Consider the following 14,706-nt stretch of genomic DNA (forward strand, 5'->3'; position numbering starts at 1 on the left):
CAAAGGACAGCCAATGGCAGGACGGGACGGGACAGCAGCTCATTAATTACGGTAATCGCGCCCGTCGGCGGTCACCGCGGACCCGGGACGCACCGGCGACATGTGCGCCGAGGGCCTTACGAGTCGCTTCTGGACTCTCGTTTAAAAAAAAAAATAATAATAAGAAGAAGAAGAAGTTATGAGGACGCCGTGCAAGCTCGACTCGTTCCTGAAGAGGACCGCCCGGCGCGACGTGTACGAGCGGATACGCGCCTGCGAGCCGTGCGTCGTGGTCTCGGACGCCTTCAGCCGGGTCTTCATGCACGTCGTGCTGAGCGACGACGGCGTCTACCTGGCCGAGTACCCGCCGCGGAGCCTGCGGCAGGCGGCGCGCTTCCGAGACGTCACCGCCATCGAGCTGGTGAGAGGCGCACGATGCTCTGATCGTCTGCTGCCTGCCTTCCACCTTCCACCTCCCACCTTCCACCCCACGTTTTACTCCTGAACGTGGGCTTGTGTGAGCGCTGCTGCTCTGCTCTGTTCTGTGTTGCAACTAACGTCCCACTGTGTAAATTGATGGGATGACAGTGAAGTTTTACTTACTTCATATTTGCATTATGTACAAATAATTTGTCAATATTTTCAATAACTGGTTTGTAAAGCTCTAGGATCCAGACACCCATCCATAAATTCTGTGACTTCAGTGCAAAACACATAGATGCACTTATGCTTTACAGGCCAAAAGTTTGGACACACCTTCTCATTCAATGTGTTTTCTTTATTTTCATGACCATTTACGTTGGTAGATTCTCACTGAAGGCATCAGAACTACGAATGAACTCATGTGAAGTTATGGACTTAACAAAAAAAGATGAAATAACTGAAAACATGTTTTATATTCTAGTTTCTTTGCTCTGATTACTGCTTTGCACACTCTTGGCATCCTTCAAGAGGTAGTCCTGAAAACCTGAAATGGTTTTCCAACAGTCTTGAAGGAGTTTCCAGAGGTGTTTAGCACTTGTTGGCCCCTTTGCCTTCACTCTGCGGTCCAGTTCACCCCAAACCATCTCTATTGGGTTCAGGTCCGGTGACTGTGGAGGTCAGGTCTCCACTTTTTGTTAAGTACATAACTCCACATGTGTTTTGATGCCTTCAGTGAGAATCTACCAATGTAAATGGTCATGAAAATAAAGAAAACACATTGAATGAGAAGGTGTGTCCAAACGTTTGGCCTGTAATGTATGTTGCAGAAATGCTGGCAATGCTGCAGTTCTTAATTGAAATCTTAGCAAACAGACAACACATGCAGACGCTGAGAACGGCACATTAAGCCATAAGGATTAAAACACATTCATGGAATTCAGATGTCTATAGTGATCGTTAGACTAACCCGTGGAGCCTGCTTTCCTGATGGACATCCCAGGCTAATTATAGAATATGCGTTCGTTTCACGTCAAGCCCAATTAAAGGCGTAATGGGATGCTGGTTTTGTAAGCTTTCACTGTTGACTTCATGGAAAGTGTAGACACATGCACTGAGCAGCTAATGCAATAAAACCAGTGCTTTCCTTGTGCATAATGTTCTCCGGTATCTGGTAATAAGACATTAGCAGCAGATCCGGAAGGTTGACGACTGGATAATTTGGAGGTCAAATCAACATCTTGAAGGTTTTGTCATATTCCTTATTTGTTGTATATCTCGACGCCACATGAATGCAGGATCCAAAATGACCACTCATGGTTATCTAAAAGAAAAGGTGGATCTGTGTGTGTGTGTGTGTGTGTGTGTGTGTCATCACTTGAGCTTTTTTTCCATCCACAACCAGAGAGCTGCTTAGCCAGACCTTGGACCATAATATGTTATATTATGCACTCTTTCCAGTTGTCCTTTCTTGGATCCCTTCTGGTTGTTTCTGACCACTGCCAACTGGGAACAAGCCTCAAGTCAAGCATCACAGCCAGACCTTTGTCAAAATTCCAAGGTCCCATTTGTAATGTAACATCTTTTCATTTCAGGACAGCGTTCAGCGGTTCTGAGCGGTTCGGCACTTCACCCACAGCCGCTTGCACCCACTACACCCACTACATCAATTCGTTGTAATTGCCCAAGGATTTATGGGAACACTTGCATTGCTCTTCAGTGAATACTTCCAATCAAATGAAATGAAGAAAGTGTTTTGGACACAAAGGCAAAAACATAAAGTGACTGTTTTGAGGATTGACATACTGTCAGTTCAGATGGAATACACATTGAAGAATTTTGATTGTTTCTAATGTGCAATTATAAACCTGATGGGATTCAACTAGATTTGTTGGAGTGGAGCATAAAGGCAGGGGGTGTTCAAGGGCAGCAAAAGACAGCTGTCACTCTGCAAAACTTCTTCAATGTGAAAATAGGGTGTGTTCTATTAGAAATTCATAAATTTATTTATTTATTGCTAGGAAGGCTATTGGATATACCAGAATATTAACCTGAGTGGTGATGCTTTAGTCCGCTATTTAAATATTCTAATCTAAAAATGTGCATAAAGTCTCACCCCGTGTTGAACTGCTGGATGAAGGACATTGCTTAATCAGACATAAACTCTTATATAATATTTTCTTTAATTTTTTTTCAAAACTGTCCATCTTACGTTTATAGCACTTTTCCTATACTGTGTAATAGCACATGAAAATCCAAGCCATGAATCCGAGTATTAAACACTCCATACTTAATATAGCTAAATGGTGTCAGTGTGACTAGCTGTGTGAAATGGGGAGCTGCACTGTGCAAATACAATTTAATTATGTCCATGTGCGAGGACACCCTCACATAAATGATATGCTGCATAATTGCCTGTCCTGCACCCTGTTTAATAATCTAAATAGATTGATATTATGCATACACATGCATGTATGTTTCCTTTCATATGTAGTGTTATGAACAGATGAGTTATTGCACATTCACTAAGATTCACTACCATGAAAATGTCGAATCCACACTTGCTGATATATCAGATGCTCTATTAATGTGAATTCTCCAGTATTATTGTATTTTTAATCAGTGCAACTGTTTTCAGTATTAATTAAATAATTGATAAGGGTTTTCTAAGCTTTTAAAGTCCACTGTAACTGAAGATTAATTGCTGCTGACAAAGTTCCTCTATATTTATATCATTAACAGACATTTACAGCCACCAGAGTCATATACAACTTCAACAATTTCTGGACTGGAGTTCTGACTCATTTCATTTCTAAACAATTGTTTCCCATTAAAAAAGGACATTTCTAAACCACCCTAAACTTGGAAGTGTTTAAAATTCATTGTTAATGCAAATAATCCTAATTGCCATGTGGCATCTTATGTACTTTTAGATCAACGATTTGCCGGATTTTCTCAGTGGCAGAGAGCGCGAGCGTTCTCAACACATCCGTGTCATCTACACCGCCACAAAGCATGCTGGTAAACAGGGCTCAAGACTAAGAGCCAAATCACACCCGACCAACGGCCACAGTCTCCGAGAGCCGTGCAGCATCAGCACCTCTGTTGAAGGTTTGCAGACTGATGTCTACTCTTGATGCCTCTGCCTGAGTGATGCCCTGTGAAAGTCATTAAGAGTAAATGTCCACATTTTTTTCCACAAGTTGGTTTTATGATATGTATGGACACAGTCCGACCCTGCTCTGGTGTGATATGCTCTGACTATTACATCCCAAGGGATCATCTGCTTATCAGAATGCTCTTTGAACCTGAATGACCCATTAGGCAAAGGACATCAATGCACACATCAGTGTGTGGGTGTGTGTGTGTGTGTAAGAGAGAGAGAGGGAGAGAGAGAGAGAGTCACTTCAGCATTATTCCATTCAGCTCCAGAAAGCTGCTTAGGGGTCAAGCATAGTATGGGAGCATGCAAGGCTATTTCAGTCACCAGACCATGTGACATGTGACATGTTCATTTTAACCTACAGTTTCACATAGCAAAATCCATTTACACCATCAAATAATCTCAAGGCTATTAAAATATTGAGAAAATTCTCTTTTGTCTCTTTTTTACCTTACTGCAGGTATCAGCAGTGTGCTTTTGTCCACACATGCTCTTTCCTCAGAGTCCAGGAGCTGGAGAATATCACCCTCCTCTGAAAGGTAAGGGCCCCGCCTCCTCACCATCACCATGGCAATCCTTTTTTTTCCTTTTTAATCTGCCCCCCGTCAGGCTTTTCAGAGGAGCCCCCGTCCTATCTGCAGAGATTACTTATGTCAATGACGATGCCCGACAAATGACCCTGTAGCAGCCTCCCTGTGAGTTGTGATTTGATTTGCTATTTTAATACAGCAGCAATAACAGATTAATGCATTGAGTCAATGGGCCTTGCCAGTCAGGACAGTGGGCCTTGCTAGGTGATTGTTAGTCATGAAAAAAAAGGCCAAACCACAGATTCAACGGGAAAAAAAAATCATGCAGCATAAGGGACAAAATTAAAGTAGGACACTGGGAACACATGTGGAGACCTGGCATTATGTACTTAACAAAAAGTGGAGACCTGGCCTCCACAGTCACCGGACCTGAACCCAGTCCAGATGGTTTGGGGTGAGCTGGACCCCAGAGTGTAGGGGCCAACAAGTGCTAAACACCTCTGGGAACTCCTTCAAGACTGTTGTAAAACCGTTTCAGGTGACAACTTCTTGAAGCTCATCGAGAGAAAGGCAAGAGTGTACAAAGCAGTAATCAGAGCAAAGGGCGGCTATTTAGAAGAAACTAGAATATTAAACATGTTTTCAGTTATTTTCAAGTACATAACTCCATATGTGTTCACTCATAGTTTTGATGCCTTCAGTGAGAATCTTCCAACGTAAATGGTCATGAAAATAAAGATAACACATTTTGGCCTGTACTGCACTTCCTTAGACAGTTTTATAGCATTGTTTTGAGATATGTTGACCAGTTTTCAACAAATGAAAGGGTTGAAAGGGTCTCTGTCAATATTTTCATTAATTGAGAAATGAATTAAAAAGAAAACGTTCTTGCGCTCTCTTTCTGGAGAATATATGACTTCTAGTGAGGTAGTCGGTGGTAAGAGACTGATGCTGGAGGTGGCTGCAGGACGGAGGGCAGCATGGCCTGAAATGTGAGTGCTGTGAATGGAGAGAGGGAGAGAGCGACTCCTCAGGTTACACATGACTCTTTAATGCTCTCGGGAAGGTGGACTGAGCCTTTTGGCCAATCATCATCATCATCATCATCGGTACATGCTCCTCTAAACACCCAGATAACAGCTTGGTGTTTTTAAAACAATAAAGACTTTCTTTTTTGACTGACTTTTTTATCTTTTCAACAATAACCTAGAAAAAAGGTTTTGTAGAATTTTACAATACATTTCCTTTTTTATTACATTTTTATGGCATTTATCAGATGCCCTTATTCAGAGTGACTTACAATCAGTAGTTACAGGGACAGTCCCCTTTGTGGCCTTCTGTTTCATAAGTGAGTATGTTACACACTTGGCTACTACCACCCTTTATTATATTAAGTTATATTTATTCATTCAAATAGTTAGCCACATGTTTCAGTGTAGACAGTGTACCTGTTTCTGTGTTGGGTAAGTGCAGCTTGATCAGATTATTACTTCCATCAGTATCTCCTCATTGGCTTAACTCCTGTGGTTCTTTCCAAGCTGGCAACCCAAATCTGTTTTTTTTTCCACTGGGTATAGTGGATCACATCTTAAAACACTGCAGAATTAAGGGAGTTATACATTTTTTTATTCTTCTTTGTCTTCCCATTAAACTGATACTGTGTTTCTATGGAGGTGCATGATGTTTAATGATTGCATAATAATTGCGAAAACATGTATTAAAAATAATGTATAATAAGCCTACAATGGGCGCTTAGAAAATGAAAGTTGTAAATGGTGAACGCTCTCTCCTCTAGTTTGTCTAAAATCTTTTTGTCGTCTGAGCACGTCAGCCCCTCTAAAAGTTTTAAAAGCTTCTCATTGTCATTCAGCTGTTGCTAGGGAACGGGATGAGACGGAAACCACACAACAATAAATGTCCAATTAAAACAGGCTGTCTGGACAGCTTGTCAGTGCTTTATGCGTCTGTGGACAGGCGGGGCGGGTGGACGAAGGAAGTGTGTGTGGCAGAGGGAGATAAAAAAGAATGGAGACAAGAGACAAACACATGGAGGCTCGAAGGTGAAGCACTGATGTTCTGTTTATATTATTGCAGCTTCCACTGGTGAATTTCAAATGCTTGGACACTTAAATATGTACATTATATAATATATATTACATACAACAAACAGAGCACAACTAGCATCCAGATAGTCATCTGAATTCAGGTCCAGACGGTTTGGTCACCATTGACAACATGATCATGGCTTTTTAGACAAAAAACATGAACAGTGGCTGGAAACATTTAAATATTATTTTATATATGTGTATGGAAAAAATAGCAAAACCATTCACACATATATAATGTGTGTTCATTCCTGTTTCATGTTTTTTCAGTGAGGCTGAAATGCATATCGAAATGAGAAAATTGAATATTCTTTTTATTAACAAATTGGACTTGCCTGTGCTGTGGTACATATCCTGGTGTATACAGGTTGAAACAGTACACAGCGCTCCGTAATGAAAGCCCCCTTGAGTCCATTAACTCGACCCAGCGGATCTCGGCTCCTGTCACCTTGTGCCTCTGGGACGTCATTAACTCCTCTGTTAAGGACGTTTGTGTGGGGTTGGTACTGAAAGGCTCATGGCCACGGGCCCACAGCTAATGATTTATGGATGTTCATCCATTGTTAAATGTTTTTTAGAAATACATTCCCAGTGGCATCTCCTGCGTTCCTTGCAGGAAGAAAGTTAGTAGTTTCAGGGGCTAGATGCATGTGAGTTTGTGTAATTCCTGTGTAATAATGTATGATGCCTCACCATTCAGCCACCACAAAGTGCACTTGTCTTGTAACTTGCGCTGCTGTGTCTAGACTGTATGCTGCACAGTGGGCCTGGGGTAGAGTTACATGCACACCACTGTATACCATTGTAAGGATGGTCCCCACACTTGCATCTTAACTTTCACTAGACATTTAGTATGAGAAAACTGATAGAAAGTTCCAGAAACAGAACAAGTGCAGCCCTTCAGTACAAGGGTGTGTTGTGCGTAGAGATCTTGGTTTATACAGCGATCATCAAAATGTCATCAAATACATTTTTGTGATCAAACACAATAACACATAAATAACACTCCAATAACTCAACAGATGAATAGAAAGCAGGTAAGTGCAAAATACAATAGATAAGTGAACTAGGACTATTGTTAAAAAATGTAAATAAAAGTAAAAGATACTCTGTGTAGTTGAAGTTGTAATTGTACCACAACAATGAACATAATGTAAAAAATAAATGTGTAGGGTTATAACCAGGTACCCAAGTCACTGGGCTCAGGTGAGACCCCCAGATTTGTTGAAGTTAAAATTGAGGATTTTTTTTTGGTTTGGTTTTGTTTTGGTGACAAATGTCTGAACCTGGAATGCTTTTCAGCTTTTATGCTCTGTACATTTTTCAGCCCTGTTCTTCTTTATAGGCAAGAAGGAATCCGAGATGAAGATGCGGTCCAGGCCTTCACCAAGCCGCGGTCTGCTTCCTACTCCAACGCAGAGGCTCTCGGCCTGCGCTTCCTCTCCTGGCGATTGCCATCACCAAATCTCTACCCTCCCGTCTCAACTTCGTCCTCCTCTCGTTCGTCTCCTCTCCCATCATGCATCACCACCCCAGGACAAAAAAGCCAACCGGGAGGGGTTACAGCACCCAGCCGCAGGGGCTCGGTGCTGGTCAGGCTCCTGAAGAGAGCTGCGGTGGAGGCGGACAGAGAGGAGGAGCCGGCGGCAGAGCTGCACCTCTACGCTGTTTCCCCTGCGTCGCGCATTTACCTCCACCTGCAGAGCTGCTGGAACAGCTACATCATAGTAAGCGCTGCAAAGTCGACCGGAAACATTCTGCTGCTGCCCTCTCTTCACAGGATGTAGACAGCATCTAGTTAACTCGCTGGTTCTGTCACATCACCATGAAATCAATTTAAAAATGGCAGTGTGCCCGTGCACTTGTTTATTGAAAAGAGTCTACCAATGTAACAGTTCTAATACTTTAACAACGCATTTTAATTACATTTAATCAACATTTCTTGATTAAACTGACAGGAGTCAATATCATATGTCACATTCACCCTTAAAATAGTCAAAGAAATATATGACATCTAATTAGTAGTTAGTGGAAATTAGTGGTTTGGCAAAAATTGACCACACCCCCCTTGACTTTACTTTAATTAGAAATGGTTCTGGGCTCCTGTAGCTTAATTACAGAAATTTAGTGCAGGATGATTTGGTTGTGTTGTCCAGCTTTTTGTTACTCTGATGAACTTGATCGAATAGTCCCCATTTGGAGTTTTGCTATGGATGTGTTCTTTCTGTGTGCCTTTTTTTCAAAGTTGTAACATTTGAGTGTGTGGTGTTTATTTCAGAAGTCAACTTTGATGTTGGACCCTCTTTATGTGCGGAGGTGCAACACCTCTTCTCCCTCTTCGCGAAAGCAGCAGCACCACCTGAGGTACAAGGTTGACCTCCAGTTCTCCCCTATTGATCTCGTAGGCTCCAACACAAGGTTTTTTTTTGCATCAAAATAGGGTGGAACATGATCTAATCATTTTTTTTTGGTTTTACATTTCCTTTCATTGGACAAGATTTTTTTGTTTTTACAAACAAAATTGCTAAACCAAAATTGCTTTGACCAAAATATGCCATCCAACAGCTGTGTAAGTAACGTGTGTGTGTGTGTCTAGCTGGGAACGAACATCCTACCTGTTCATGCAGTTGAGTGGTGAGCTGCTGCAAAAGGAGATCAGTATGGAGAGTGTGTACCTGTTGTTACAGGAGTTGCACACTGCAGCGCACCGCAGCGCCACCATCAGGAAACTCTTCTGGAGGGTAAGTGTGCTGTTTCTTTTGGGGCTATGGAGCCGGGGTCTTCAAATGTTCTACTTCAACCACAAGGAAGAAAAGTCTAGTTCTGTTTATTTCTATTGAATATAATTATAGTGGATACAATTTGTGGAATCAATTAATGCAATTTCAGTGGAGCTGAAACGTCTTATTTAAATTGGGTGGTGATGTTCGGATCAAAACAAAATATGCATGTTATAGCATATCTTTTGGTTCATTTTCATTGTGTACAATGTTAATTTCTAATGAAGTCCACAGTCATTCTTAAATCGAACATTTTTAAACACTGCTGACATTTCTGGTCTCTCTGGCTTTCAGTCCAGTGACTTGTGTCCTTTTCTGGTGAAAACTCTGGAAGACGCCCTGCAGGACACGGACAGTCAGGTGCACACTGCAGACCGACTGCTGTGAGTCCCAGCTTACCCCTTCAGACAGTTAAACCCAGCACTGGATTAAAATAGCACTATGGCAGATTTGGGCTTTTTTTATAAGCAGCTTTACTTTTTGCGCAACTAGATTAAAGGTGTTAGAAAATATCGCTACAGCAATATATAGCGATATTTTACACGGTGGTATCGTATCGATACAGGGACATCAAATATCAATATTTTTGTATATATATTCAGTCCACCGGGTGGTACTGTGGAGTGTTTTCTTTAATGAGGTCAGCAGAGATGAGAATCGGCATGTAACTACAACCTCCACTCCTGTAGATGGCGCTGTACAGCTGCCTGCCATTTCAGGCAGAGTGAAATTGCAAAACATGACAGACCGATCACAGCATCTTTTTAGGTTTTTAAAAAACATTTTTAAAAAACTTTAGTTTTTTAACAACATTTTTAGCGAACTGTAGAATATCGCAATGTGTATAGTATCACAATATATTGTGATATAATCGTATAGTGATGCATATCGTCCTTGCCAATACACACTCCTACTGTATACTGTATATTTTGGTATGGTGAATAATAGTTAATTAAGTAAATTTATTATTTGGTCTGCCTTCCAGTGGTAGATATCATATATTATAGCTAATAGCAAAACAAATTAAAATATTTTGACAGAAATATGCCATCCAACAGCTGTGTAAGTAATGTGTGAAAGTGAAAGTGAAGTGATTGTCACACGTGATAAACAGCAGCACAGCACACAGTGCACACAGTAAAATTTGTCCTCTGCATTTAACCCATCACCCTGAGTGAGCAGTGGGCAGCCATGACAGGCACCCGGGGAGTAGTGTGCGGGGACAGTGCTTTGCTCAGTGGCACCTCAGTGGTACCTTGGCAGATCGGGATTCGAACCAGCAACCTTCTGATTACGGGGCCGCTTCCTTAACCACTAGGCCACTGTTATTGGACAAGTTGCTGCATAAAAATTGTGACCAATTTCTTTTTAATGCAGTGGTCTGATAGACATAATAGATTGTATGTGTATTTTAAACATTTTATTTATATTTTTACAGCAATAATGAATCATAGAATGTTTAACATTTTTGTTTATGATTTGCTGAACCATGGTTCCATGTGTGGTTTAAATGTGCTGATGCATTTTCCCCTCCATCTCCAGGCTTTGCACCCTGACAACCCGTACGTTGGCCTTGATGTTCAGAGAGATGGACACTGAACCAGCACGCCTTGACATGATGTCGGCCAAGCAGTGAGTGAAGCAGATAAAATAAGTAATTCTCAGAACTGGTGCTGCTGAAGTGTTGAAAAGCAGATGAAGTTCCACAAATGTATAGTTGAAGGAACATCCAATAAATGGGCTCCATATTATAATTTGTTTCAAACTAAGGCTGAAGTTAATATTTTACATGTTTACAAGTGATCTGTGCTTTGAAACTCAGTGGGTTAGAGTATATGTGCTGTATAATAAAAATTCTAGCTCTCTTTCTTCCTAAAGTGTAGTTTTTGTGTTCAACCACAGAGGGGATCTGACAGTCAAGCTCCTGCAGGCCCTGGTCTGCAATCCAGAAATCCATCTCCCAACTCAGAAGTCTGGATCTCCAGAATCAGAACGGAAAAACTCCTCACACATGGAGGTGGGTCTGGCCAACGGTGTGCTTAAACGTCAATCGTAACCGTTATGCAATTGGTGTAATACTCATTACGGTGGTCATTATCACAAAGCAGCTTTTAAGTTTGGCAAATGAGGTGTAACACCCACCTTCTTCAATGCATGTGACATCAGCTATCCTCTTAGTGTCTCATCTGAATCATGAGTATCAAAAAAGGAACACAGTCCACGCAGAACACTGTGTTTCGTATAGACAGTCGGGCTCCATTAAGTACAACACAATGTTCAATTGCTTCTGTACCAAGACCAAATAGGCCATTGTGGCAGGGCAGGCTTTAGTTTGACAATATACAGAAAAACTATTTATCTCTGTTATTCATGTTTATAACATTTTTTATTCACACGGATGGTAAATTACACATATATATTCCCCTCCTCTGCTTGCACTGTAGCTCAACCAGGTTTTGTCTCTTTTCCATATTTTTGCAGCCCTATGTAAGCTGTAGCCCATCAGAATTCATGAATTTAAGTCCTGAGAGATCACATTTGTAATGTATGCCAAGATGCCCTGTGTACAAGAGGCATTATGAGTGTCAGGAGCAGAGGGCAATGAAGGAGGATACCATGCTTCACTTGCGCATGTGAAGTATTGATAAATTGTTCAAAATGAGGATGTAGGCTATGTGATAGCTGTCAATCATGCCTTTATGCTCCTCCCTTTTTAATCTTAGTTTATTCAAATTTTTTTCTTGTTGCACTATCAAGCAGACCTATTCTTGTTTCGATCTGTAAATCCAGAAGACATTCTAGATTTGATATTAGCAAATAATCATTTGATTATCTGATATGATTCTAAAACATATTAGTGTTTATACTTATATGACTTTACTGTAACGATAATGAAGAGTTTACATGAATCATGAAAGTGTCAAAGCCATTTCAGTTCTAGCTCTTTTTTTCTTGATCTTGTGTTCCTAATCACACTTCTTCTCTGGGTTCCAGATCCAGGTTTTGCAGGCTGAGTATTTGGACGCGGCATGCGCTCTGCTCTTTGAAGTCGTCGTGCTTTGTCAGGAGGTGGGTGGGCGCTCCTGCCTTCGCTAAAGTGACACCTAACCTTGCCAGCACAACCTGATTCTCAAAAAGACATTTACCTTCACTATTTCTGGCTTGTTTCTTTTCCTAAGGCGAGTCGTGTGCCAAGTCTGGAGAAATGTCTGACAGTGGGGTGGGTGTTGATGACACTGAAAACCCATCCTTTTGTTGTAAGTCCACAGTTTAATGTAATTAACCAGTTTTTAGCTGCACGTTTACCTAATGGTGTGTTGTGTTGTGTTGGTTAAAATAACTTCATGGTGTGGTGTGTTGGTTAAAATAACTTCATAAGGTAAACATCCTGTATTTCTGCACCAATCTTTTTATGGAAAATATTATTTGATCATTCTAATGAAGATAGAGAATAGCTATGTGCTTTCAATGACAGAGGTCATGAACCCTGCTCCTGGATTTCCACCACATCTGATTCCACTCCAGATCTAGGTGGTAGCAAGGGGAGCAGTTAATTCATGTGTGTTAAATGAAAGTAAACCCAAAAACGTGCAGGACTGGTGGCCTCCAGAACCAGGGTTGATGACCCCCTACTTCATGATTATTAGGATTCAAAGGTAAAAAGAACTGTGTGACTTGGCCGGGAGATGGTTAAATTTCCCAAATGTCACAGAAATGTCATTTCTCATCTCTCTCTTGCTTTCACTGTATCTGTACAGCTGCCATTTGTGGGTTACCAGGCTCAGCAGGTGGTGCTGGTCCTGTCAGCCTCTCAGCATCCACTGACCCCCTCTCAGGCCGTCCTGCTGTACCAGCGCTGCAGGGTGCTGCTCGCCTGTCTGCAGTACAGCACGCATCTGAGTTCATACCTCAGATCCGAGTTCAGAGAGGAGTTCAGGTGGGTGGCATCATTCTCAATAAGCATTTTCTGGCACTTATTTGCCTCTAATAACTGGTGCTATATTTCAGAATTGTATAGAAACATGACATCCAGAATCCCTGTTCCTCCTAGCTATTGTGTCATTTTGTGAATATGAAATTAATATGTTTGAAATATGAATTGAATGCCATCGTGGTTCTTAGTGCAGGCATTATGTTCAGCACTGTGAGAACAGTGTGGGCCAGCACCAGCTTGGCATGCAAATGAATGCAGATCTGGCTATATGTCATAGTCTTGACCCAGATTGGACCCAATTTCCAGGAAAAAAAAAAACATTTATTGTGCATTGAATCACGATTGCAGTGAATCTGTAATCATTTAAACTCAATTTCATATTTCTTTTTTGTTTAATTAAATATAATAGATAAGTTAATATTAATATAATTAAATACATAATCTGCAGTACAATATGTTAATATACATAAACACCGGAAGATTCTACTGACACGTTTGGAAATTTGAGTCATTAAAAATATTGAACACTGCAAAATGTGCAGGAGCCCTGGACATCATTTGTTAGACATCCATTAAAGAAATCTTGTGAAAGAAAGAAATAATTTGTACATTTTAATAATTACTCAAGTTAAGTTTTATGTTTTACATTTTTTTAAATTATGAACATGAAACAGCCTCAATGATTTGAGTCTTTAGGTGTCTGTAAATGAGAGCATTTAGAAAGATGTTACATGTAAAGCAGATCTTCATTCCTCTTCTCTCCTCTCAGGTATTATATAAAGTTAGCAAAGCTAGAGGACAAGCTCCTCCCTCACTACCCCATCAGTAAACCAGCCCAGCACCTGCTGTCCCAGCTCCTCACGCTGGTTCTCCACAGGCCCTGAGAACAACTCTGTTCCATCCGCAGCTTCGGTTTCTCACACTGCACTCGCCCCAGCACACTTCAAATGCACAGAAGCTCTCACAACAAACTGATCCGTACACCGAGGTGAAGAAAGTATGTGCTGGTGTAAAACACTCACAGTCACACACAGGGCTGTAATATTTTATAAAATGCTAACATTTCATGTTATTTCAGTGCAGAAGTCAGATGAGTGTAGTTTTCGTTTCTTGGCCGGTTGCAAAGCACCGAATGCATACTAAAGAATGGCATGCTTCGATTTGTATGAGCCTATGTGTTTGACTGTGAGAGAGTATACCGAGATCAGCGACTGGCTGTTTAAGTGCCCTAAGTGTTGAATCCAATGCCCAATCTGTTCTGTGCATCCTGTGTCTTACCGAGTGGGAGTCTGACAGACTTTCTCCCTACCTCCACACCAGGCCTTCTCCTTTTCTGGAACGTACCTGAAGAAAAGAATTGTTTATGGTGGAATGGCTGTTTTTATAGATTTTTTTGGAATGAGTAAAAAAACATTCAGGAAATGTACAATTTTGGTTCTGCTGTGAGGTTGGGATACAACTAGATGCTTTGCTGCTGCTCACATTCGCTGTCATTTTCCACTCCACCACTGCAGTGAAAGGATTTAGTATAACAGTGATCTTTAATTGCAGAAAAATGCAGAAATAATGTCAGCATTGTCAGCAATGTCAGCAACTTGTTACACAGTCATTTAAATGTCCAGACTCACTGGTACAAGGTTTCACAATTTATTCGTGTGTCCTTTCTGAGTATGTACTTTCCAATTCAGGAATTCAATGTACCTGTCAACCTTAAAAATGTGTTACTCCTTCTTGCTGATTAAAACACACATTCTTCTTTACGCGCCTATAATGATGGGTATTATTATATGTTGTG

At 41.1% G+C, this 14,706-nt stretch overlaps 1 protein-coding gene across 1 annotated transcript; it reads left to right on the forward strand.

Moving 5' to 3' along the window:
* Positions 1-80: 80 nt before the first annotated feature.
* On the forward strand, positions 81-14,671 carry c15h12orf56 (chromosome 15 C12orf56 homolog). Its single transcript, XM_028954099.1, has 13 exons — positions 81-400; positions 3,333-3,510; positions 4,023-4,101; positions 7,543-7,924; positions 8,476-8,561; positions 8,794-8,938; positions 9,272-9,360; positions 10,520-10,609; positions 10,880-10,994; positions 11,972-12,046; positions 12,157-12,234; positions 12,736-12,914; positions 13,681-14,671. The coding sequence occupies exons 1-13, from the start codon at positions 179-181 to the stop codon at positions 13,793-13,795; spliced, it is 1,833 nt and encodes a 610-aa protein (XP_028809932.1). The 5' UTR covers positions 81-178; the 3' UTR covers positions 13,796-14,671.
* Positions 14,672-14,706: the final 35 nt, after the last annotated feature.

Source organism: Denticeps clupeoides, chromosome 15 (genome assembly GCF_900700375.1).
Source record: "Denticeps clupeoides chromosome 15, fDenClu1.1, whole genome shotgun sequence".
Lineage (NCBI taxonomy): Eukaryota > Metazoa > Chordata > Actinopteri > Clupeiformes > Denticipitidae > Denticeps > Denticeps clupeoides.